At 45.5% G+C, this 9,815-nt stretch overlaps 1 protein-coding gene and 1 long non-coding RNA gene across 2 annotated transcripts in view; one reads left to right on the top strand and one right to left on the bottom strand.

Annotated features, from left to right (window-relative positions):
* The first annotated feature begins 590 nt into the window (after positions 1-590).
* On the top strand, positions 591-4,578 carry LOC142576205 (uncharacterized). Its single transcript, XR_012826799.1, has 3 exons — positions 591-734; positions 3,149-3,260; positions 4,414-4,578. It is a non-coding gene; the product is annotated as an uncharacterized LOC142576205 (long non-coding RNA).
* A 3,670-nt stretch (positions 4,579-8,248) lies between these two features.
* The window catches only part of LOC142574703 (phospholipid-transporting ATPase ABCA3-like), a 40,562-nt gene continuing 38,995 nt past the window's right edge, over positions 8,249-9,815 (bottom strand). The window contains exon 13 of the mRNA XM_075683731.1: positions 8,249-8,581. Coding sequence (XP_075539846.1) covers positions 8,249-8,581 — 333 coding nt within the window. The remainder of the gene's footprint in view (positions 8,582-9,815) is intronic.

The raw sequence follows: 9,815 nt of genomic DNA, 5'->3' as shown, positions 1-9,815 counted from the left end.
TGAAGTGTGTCGACGAACCCCGCCTCGAGTAGCTTTAGGAGCGTCGTTTTTCTTCTCGCCTTCGTCTGGTTAGTTCGCTCAACCAAACGAATGAAAGACTCAAAGAAAAAAAAAATTGTATTTTTGTCATCGCCGCCCTAGCAAGCCCGTGGCGCATAGGACAACGGCTTCCACGAAAACCATGCCCCGGCTTCAAGATCGTTCTTGTTCATTTTTTTTTCCCGCGGCAAGCTTGATAGCAACTGTTTTTGCCGAATTGTAATTCATTTCAGCGCACCACCGGCTTCCCCGAAGCCAACCCTCTTATACCGCGGATGTTTACTTGCCGGCGGCCACCTCCATGTCGCTCGCTTGATTATTACTTCTTTTTTGTAGACTTGTGCTTTCTTTCAAGCGCGCAACGATATAACACGTGCTCGTAGGAGGCGCTGTGCCAGGATGGCACGAATGCGCTCATCTGGGCTTAGCAGACGACGCCTGTGGTTGGGCGGCGCAGACGGCAACAAACACAACGAAGAGAGGAGAAAACCAATCAGAGTTGGCTTTGCGCACGGCAACCCATGGGCGCACCCTTTCCCTCTTGAAAAACAAAAGGCATCACAGTATAAATAAGGGCTCGCCGCTGAAGATGTGGTTCTCACACGTCTGGAGACGCTAATCGGTGGAGCAGCGCCCTTCTACAAGCATACTTCGCACCAGAGCTATAGACATGGACGGCCCTTGCAAGTGTGGTGGTAAGACTGCGTCACTTTCGTCAATAATTTTTGCATGCAATCGACTAAAGCCAGAGACCGTGTTCACGAAGCCGCTCTTATGGCTTCACGCTGTTTTGGCTTTGTTGTGTGTTATTAGCATTTCTTTCTTTTTTCCTTCTTCCTGGATCACGTTTGACACTTTGGAATAACTTGCCCTAAAGAGGCCTATTTTCGCATTTTTTTTGGCTTACTCAATAAATAATTCTAATTAGTTTGCTTCTTGAGCATCACGGAACCGTGCTCCTAAATTTGAAACCGGAATAATCTACTCGAGACGACATGCGATGCAAAAATAAGATAGAGCGAGATAATCACGATAACAGGCGGCCGAAATTTTTGCTTGTTTTCTTAAAGAGTAGGCTTTGCTTGCGGAGATTCGTCGATTCGTTCATCACGTGGCGCGACATTGAACTAGTGCATCTACAGGAATATAAATACTACTCGCATGTGTCAGTCAAAGAGTGAGTAGTTTTTAACTCTAAGATTGGAAACCGCCGAGAATCTACGTTTTAAGAAACTACGTATATAGTCTTATTGGTGGCTAATTTAAGTCTTAATGTACTGAAATGAAGGCACCCTAACATCGGCAGGCATACGCTGCCCGCGTGCTTTTCAGTTTTATACTCAATCTCGCAAGTCGTTTGCAGCACTGTGCAATCCACAGGACTCCATAGTCACTAGGATGACCTAATGTCCCTAGAGATGTGTTCATCCGTGACACGTCTTCTGCATAGTGGTTGCTGAATTCGAAGTATGTGATGATTACGCGCAAAGGCCCTATCATGTCATGCCCATCATATACCAAGCAAAAACAAAACTCTCTAATTCTGCTAATGATGAGACAGTTACGTCCGGAACTACATATCGCTGCGCAAGGATATTGCCTGTGTGCGCCTTGTCCCTTCGGCGGCACTGTAAGCGACTTGTGAGATGGAGTATAGGTGCGATGAACTGTTCTAACCGGAGATATTAAAGGGACATGTAAAGAGAAGCACTACGTTCAGACTGGTAGAGTATTCACTGAAAAATATACCTATATATATATATATATATATATATATATATATATATATGTATTAACTTTGCCGTAATAAGTTCATTATTCGAAAACGCCGGTGGAAGCGCCATTTTTTTTTCAATATCACGCCGAAACCTCGGCGTCATTGCTTCAGTGTGACAAGCGGGATTTCAGTGTATTTCTTGTATTTGGGGTGTTGTGGGCTTAGTGCATGCTCTTGAAACTTACCAAGTTACGTGTTGTGCTCACTTAGAATACAATGTAGTTCACCTTAACGGAATATAGTTGACTAGTCCCATGCAAGGCCGTCGAAATTTATGACGTCGCAAACAGCTGAAGTGCGAACGCAAAGGCAGCCCATTTTTCATTTTTTTGGAGTATTTTCTATCTTAGCGGGCCTCTTTTAGCAGTAAGAGCGGCTATTTTTGATGGACAGTGGAAGAAGGGTAGGTTGCTATAATGCAGCTCAGATATTTTTGTCCTCCTAGTGTTTGATTAAGAAGGGCGGCTGAGCGTTGTCAACGAGGAATGATCGGTGTATTAAAATACCCTCTTGCCCAAATGTAAAAGCACATTCGATTGACTGATTGATTAGTGGCACGTCGCCTCCTCGATGGAGGTGACACGCCACTGAGACTGTTTTCGTACTATAACAATTGAAATTCTTCGCCGGGCAGTCAGTCTGGCTCATGAGCCACAAACTCAGAGAGCACACGCTGAAGAGGGCACAAGGGGGTCGCGTGTATTGGGGAGTATAATTAAAAGCCTGTTTTCCAAGCGCAACAAGCATACTAGGACGTAGGAGCAGTAACGTCGCGACGGGTTAGGCGATGCGAAAAGTTAAAAAACAATGAAAACACAAAGTAATAAAACAAATTCGTAAGCACTGACTGTAGAGGCATTTCTCGTGCGAAGTACGCACTTATATAACATGTTTTCTGTGCAAAAATACGTGACGTCACGTGTGAAAAAGCTCTGCCTCGAGATCTAGTCGGAAAAATTTTCTTCAGTCGTGTCTATGGTTCGTCACTATAGTCAGGGCCCGTATTCACAAAACGTTCCTACGGTAAAAGTGTTCGTGCCAGCCAATATCGATGTCGTAAATATTGTTAGCGAAGGTGACCAGCCAACGAAAAACAGAACTTAGGAACGAAGAGCTTTGTGAATTCGGCCTCTGGTTATCTTGCATATAGATAATTGTTCTAGATGTCTAAGTGGCCGTTTTTTTTTTTTTTGCTATAGTGCCCGACTCTCGATTTGATGTTTGCTGGACATTTTATCTAGTCTATAGCGCTCACATCGGGAGCGTCTCCAGTTAACGTTGACAGAACTCGTTCGTGCCGTAACGTATTCTCTTGCCTTTTTTTACCCGCAGACCCAAACTGCCGCTGCACATCGTCCTGCCAGTGCGGCTCGGGACGATGTGGCTGCGGAAGATGCAGCAAGTAGCGTCGCACATGCATGCATGGGGAAACGCTGGGGAAAAGGTGAGCACGCAATAAAAAAAACAACAACAAAGAAATAAAAGGAAATAAGACGATCGAAGGCAGGTGTTGCACCAGATGGCAGCGCAATGACTGAACGTAAAACCACGCGATGTTGTTCTTGGGACAACGCAACTAAAATTAAAGAAAAAAAAAAGAAACAGGGATTGAAATATTTGACTAAAGCTTCTGTCATGAAATAATTTCGCCATTAAACATAGCTGGCGGTTTGCAGCTGTGCATGTGTACGTAATCTCTTTCTCTTTTATTGTTCTTCCCCTTGCGCCAAAGAAATATAAATCGGTAACCTACACACCGACTTTCACAATAACAGAATGGACTCTTGGGCTCGTTGCTCTTGCATTCTAACTTAGGGGTGATCATTTTTTTTTAAAGTTTCACGCAATTTTTAAAAATTCCTTGTTGCAGGTACCGTAATTCTGGTTTTTCAGCTGGATTATTCAGAGAGGTCGACATTGCGTGAGGAATGGAAACAGATATTCAAAAAATTAACTGAAATTCACTAATTACGCTAATTATTTAGGAATTGTAGCCGGTCAGTTTTCGAGGCGTGTCCACTTGGCATAAATTTCTAGGGTACCAGTAGTTTGGAGATATGTGCCGTCAAACTCGCCGTAAAAATGCACTGTTGTTCCACTTACGTTTTTTTTAGCAAAACATTGTTTTATACATTGAGGCAAAAAAGTACATGGAATGCCCATGTATTTCATCCCACACTTTGGGAAATAATATCTAGAAATTGGTGTCATCCTGGAAATTCATTTTAAGTGAATTCGTCTTGCAAGCTACCCAGCTCCAATCCTTATAGGGTAACTTAGCGCCCAATGCAAGACAGATACGCCCGTCTGTGACTGTTTTGTATTCTGTCCGTTCAGCATGTTACTGTAAGTTACTTGAACAATAGTTCCTAATGACGAGTTCTGCGCCGGCTAAGCCACTCAACGGGCATCTTGTTTCAATTAGTTCAATATATGTGGTGCAGTAAATAATTATCAAATGGTTTTTTCCGCTCAAACGTCTCCCTAGGCTATACACAATTATACGTTGGGTTTTGTGGGGTGAAAGAAATATTTTATCGCACGGTAAACAACACACCTGATCTCTGTTCTAACGATGTTGTTTTTACTGTCTGCAGATGTAACTCGGAGCAGAGTCATCGAATAAAAAAATGAAAACAAAATAACAAACCAAAACGACATCTAAGCGACTATGACGGTTCCAGCTGCTGCTCAAACAGTGATGAAGCTTAATCGCGGCGTGAGGAGCGGCGAATAATAATAAAAAGAAGCAATGCGAGAAAGTGAGACTGTCGCCTCTTACTTTATTCTGTGACATTTCAATGCTTGACCCTTCTATGCTTTGGTGTTTGCACGCACGTCTGGACGCCATGACCTGCTTCCTTCTATGAAGGCACAATCATGATTAGTAACTACGCTTCACACGTTGGACACTTCGAAGCCCCTTTGAAACAAAACCGGGGACTAAGAAGTGATATTAACACCCTTGTACAATGTGTACCTTTCGATAGTGTTTTCGTGAAGTTCGAGCAAGGTTACTTGAAGTTATCAAAACCACAGGCAACGCACTTACGAAGATGGATATCCTAGTGACTCAATGATAGTCACATTGTGACTATCACACGATGTGATTTAGATTTGCGCCAAGCATTGCTCTCGGATGCCGCCAGGGTAAGACAATCTGCAAAATGGCGATTTCAGTCGATGACGATGACATCGGTATATTGCGCCCGAGCAACAGCCCAGGGAGACCTTGTTGCACGCTGAACACTGCTCAGCGTGCAACTTCTGGACGGCAGGGCCGTCGAAAACATCTAAAAACGACGCCTTGAAAGCGGACCAGGGGTGTTATAACGTAAATTTATTCCAAACTTTTGTGTTGCAATTTTGCAATCAGCTCTCCACGATTGGTCAAATTTTTCGTAGGGACTGTCTGTAACGCTACGTAAGGAAAACCGCCAAAGCTCCTCATCTGATCTGACCTGTAAACCACGATTATGCGTAATGAGACCGAACAAAGGCATGGCATGGCAAGAACTTTATTTTAGTCCAGAGAAACTAGGGTCCGAGGGCACAAGCCCCAGGCTAAGTCGGTGGCTCCGCCCACGTAGGCACCAGTAGGCCAAAGGCTTTCCCGATGTCGTGAGCTCTCCGGACGGCCAGGAGTTGATCTTCGAGGACTTCGCTGGATATGCGCCGACTCCAGTCCTCCTCATCGTTCAGATCCGACGCCCTTTGGTTGGGGCACAGCCAGAACATATGATCAAATAGACACGGAGTGTGTCCACAACTTTTACATTCCGCGGGAAAATCCTGGTCAATTTTGTTAAGCACGAAAGGTGTGGGATAAGATTTAGTTTGAATCAAACTAGTTTGTTAAGCACAAAAGGTGTGGGATGAGATTTAGCTTGAATCAAACAAAGGAAGAATAATTTTTTTTTTTCGATTCTACACCTTTTTTCACCATCACCCCTTCGCAAGTGGTCAAATGTTATCGAGCAGTGCTTACTTCACCTGTCTGTCCCGCGACGTCACAAAACCGTGAGAACACACCGCTTCAAACTGACGTGTACGCGTTATAGATGCATTAGTACGCCGAACAAAATTGGATTTTTTTTGGAATAGCCGGTGACTGCCGTGTTCCGAAATGAATAGAAGACGGCTGCTCGCCAGTCGCTTTGGCAGTGACTACTCGCAGCTGCCGGGGACAATGAATTTATTTGTGTATAATAAAAAAAATTGCAAGGCAGTATGACGTTGGCGACCCCTTTCAAGGCAAACACGACAGCGCTATGCCATTTTCTCTGCTGAGGATCCGATTTAGGTGCATTTTTACCCTTACGTTGCATGGAAACGTGACTTTCGATCAGATACCGAAAGCTAAGCAAGAAGAAGTGGGCTAATCGCAGACGCTGGCACCACCCTCCTCATTAGGTTAATTACTTTCACTGCGCTATCCCCACCCTACGTGAAACCCTCTCCTCTTCTGCACGCTCCTCGCCTCTGGTCAGACAATTAGATAACACAAATGTGTCAAGCGAGACAATGCTATTCGATTTGAAAGCAAACAGAAGTAACCTCCTTTGAACGAGGAGAACGTTTCATTGGCCCGTTCAGATAACGGTGCGAGTCAGCGCCCGATGCTAGCATCAGCGCTTACGTACAGTTGACGTCTGGAAACTGCAATAAAAAACATATTGGAATAGTTTTACGGTATAGGGCCTCAGCTGGGAAAGTCCGTTTCGTGTTTTTTTTATACACAACTTTGCCATGTTCTAGAAGTAAAAGAACACATTATTCAGCTTCATGGTGTCATCCCATCGACTGTGCGTGCTCACCCTCTCGTACCACGTGAGCCAGTCTTCGACGACGTGGTCATGGTTGTCTTTGTCGCTAAACACAGTGGGGTCTCTTTGGCGAGGCGCGCCGGAGCTAAGGACGGCCGGTGGTGGTGGCGTCTGCTGCATGGGGCGCATCGGCTGGCATGATCGACTGCGCGTGCGGGATCCAGGGTGCAGGTGTTCTGGTGACCGCATTACATCGGCTACTTGAAAAGATGTTTATTGGACGTGGGCCGTGAATCTAGAGAGGCCCGCAGCGACGAGCACTGGTTCAGGTTGAGCACTGTCTCGCACAACGAGTTTGCGATCTTGCTTGCTCCTGGGCTGTGTTCCTGTTCATTATAGATGGAACAAACCAGCGCATACACTGTAGTGGAGTTTGCGAAGTTCTCACTCGTGTGAGACGCTTCAGCGTTTACTTGACAGGTGAGAAGTCACAAGCGTTCGGCCTTCCCCGCGGGTTTGCCTCCTATGCAATATCGCCAAGAACAACATTGCTTGGCCTCGGCGAACTTACGGAACCAGTACATCCCACAGCTGACTGATGGCCATGAGAGGTCGGGTGCCTTGTTGCGCAGGTGCAGGCAAGAAAGTGGAGTGACGGTGCGCGAAAAATAGTGTAGCGTGGCAATGCGAAATCTCCATTGAGAAAGTTAATCAGAAGGAATAGCCTTGTTGTATGGTTTGGCAGTATTGAAGTTGAACTGCACTTGTGACATTGCATCGAGATTGCCATAAGGCTGGTGGAAAAAACTAATCTACGAGTGACTGGGTGCCTACACTGTATGAACAAAATGAGTGCACGAAACTTTGAAAAAATATTTGCACAACGAGGACAGTGAGACATAAAATGTTAAGAAAATAATGACTCCGAAAACTTTTGGTAATGGCAATTATATAGGAACCCACAGCAAACGAGTAATAAGAAAAGCAAACAATGTGCAGCATACATAAGATTGTGAATTTCAACAATTCATTAAAAAGAAAGAAAGAAAGACAAAAATGAAGAGAGAATGAACAGCCAGTCGCTGTGCCTTGAGACACTGCTCTGGCTACGAATTCTTCTCTTTCTCTGCGTGGTCACTTACTGGAGTCACCTTCACCTCGAGATCGCGGACTTCACTTCGTTCCAAGAGAACTGTGCCACCGTTCACAGTCAGCGTGGTATTATGCGTTTGGAATCTGGCCGCCGTGGCCAAGCAAGACGTCGGCAGCAGCGGTTTGCACGTCATGAACGCGTCCTGCAGGACGGTTTCTCTATTTGGCTTTTTCTTACGCTCTTCTTGGTTGTGAGCAGGGAAGCTCACGCCCGAAGGCAAGTTATACACAATCTTCTGTGTGCGGATGTATCCGCCTCCTCCATGTGGGTTATCAAACAGCGTTTCTCCTAAAGAAGAGCAAAGTGGTTGTTTTCTCGCGCAAAATAAAATCGACAGAAGAGGACATACCCAACAACGACACCTAGTTAGTTCCACTTATGTATTTGTATGCGCATAAACAAGCCATTATAGTCTCGTCGCGGCGGAAAGTCGGCGCGTATGAACACGCACAAACTACGCGCGAAGGTTCGAGCCCAAGGATGCGTTGCCGGCGTCCTCGAGTGCCTAAATTATCAAGGCCGCGCCGCCGCGCCGCCCTTGGCCGTCGCAGCACCCTTGGCTTGCGCGGCGATCCCTTTGGATGTTCCTGCCGGAACAACGGCGTTAACTACGGCTGCCGCCGCCGCGCCGACCTTGGCAGCCGCCGGCGTAGAGTTGTGGGGCGCGTTGCCTTGGGGCGGAAGTGCTGGGCGGCGCGTACAGCGCACGAAGTCGATGAAGACCTCCTCGAGTCCCGTGCTGGATGCGTTCACGTACTCGAGCTGGAAGTACCGGTGCAGCTGGTTGACGCGAGCGAAGAGCACGCTCCATTGGAGCATCTCTTTCATGGCGAACTGGAACAGGCCCTGCGGACGCGGGTGGCACAGTGAGACTTGTGCCATGGAAAAAAAAAAGAAAGCGAAAGAAATTTGAGGTACGGCACATTCGCATTATGAAGCACGCCATAGTGAAGAGACTCCGGATAAGCCGTGGGAAAAAGCCCGTGCCATGTAAGATTGCTGTTGTTTACCAAATCCATTTGTCACGCGGCCTTTCGTACATACATGGCAGACAGGCCCATGCATTATTGTGAGGCGATCGGAGCACCACAATTCTTTAGACAAGAAATCGACAAACCTGGCAGAGCACTATGTAGGCCGTTCTTTGATGACGCAAAAATCCTGTTTGTGCACAATGATATCGTTACATGGGAAGTGGCGAAAGCATTTTACATAATGAGGAAAGGTAGTGGGCGCGTTAGTCAGCCTTCAGTAAACTTATCTTTGAAGGAAATAGGCTTGCTGAAACGGGATGAACAACCGTGTTAATCTCACCCGCGACCACGAGGCAATGTGTTGGGAACGACAAGTGCTTTTTCTCACATCGAGCATGTGCGCACGCTTGATGTTATGCTGTAAAAACCATTGCGTATTTTCCAATAAACGCAGTTGTAAGTCGGCGCCGTGTGTGTACCATCCTCTATTCTGTTGTGTGGTGCGCGTTTTTAGCGCTGTTCTTTAAACATTCCGGTTGAATCTCGACCACCTGCGGTTACATAAGAGGAAGCTTTACCTAGGGATCAAGTTCAATACATGTAAAACGCCGAAAACTTCATGAGGTGACCTCAAGACCGAGTTACGTGAAATTTGTTGCATTCGACAGCGGAAGTTGAATTATGGTGAATTTAACAAGCTGAATTTCAATTTAGGCTTTCAAAAATTTACAGAAAAACGGAAAAATTTACAGAGATTAACAATTTAGAAAAAAAGAACAGAAGCGCAATGTTTACAAATCCGTAACTCTGCATGCACCATAAAGATATATCGCAGTTCTCTAAATTAGAGCATATAAAACGGACATTTCTGATACCTCAATTATGTGAATTTGGTGCGATGGTTACGGGGGTTTTGCAAAACTTCTGCTGTTTATTAGTGGTGTACTTGAGAGCCGTGTATAATACATAACTTTCGTCTGCTTTAGTTGTACTATTAGATGCAGTTCACCGAACAGTGATACGGTTCTTCATTGCTGAGTTACAAAGTTGTAAACACGGTAGTTTCGTTTTCCAAAGAGTTATTAAATACATTGCCGACCTAAATA

The sequence above is a fragment of the Dermacentor variabilis genome, chromosome 3, assembly GCF_050947875.1.
Source record: "Dermacentor variabilis isolate Ectoservices chromosome 3, ASM5094787v1, whole genome shotgun sequence".
NCBI classification, from domain to species: domain Eukaryota; kingdom Metazoa; phylum Arthropoda; class Arachnida; order Ixodida; family Ixodidae; genus Dermacentor; species Dermacentor variabilis.
The sequence above is the reverse complement of the archived record's forward strand: the minus strand, read 5'-3'. Positions and strand labels throughout refer to the sequence as shown.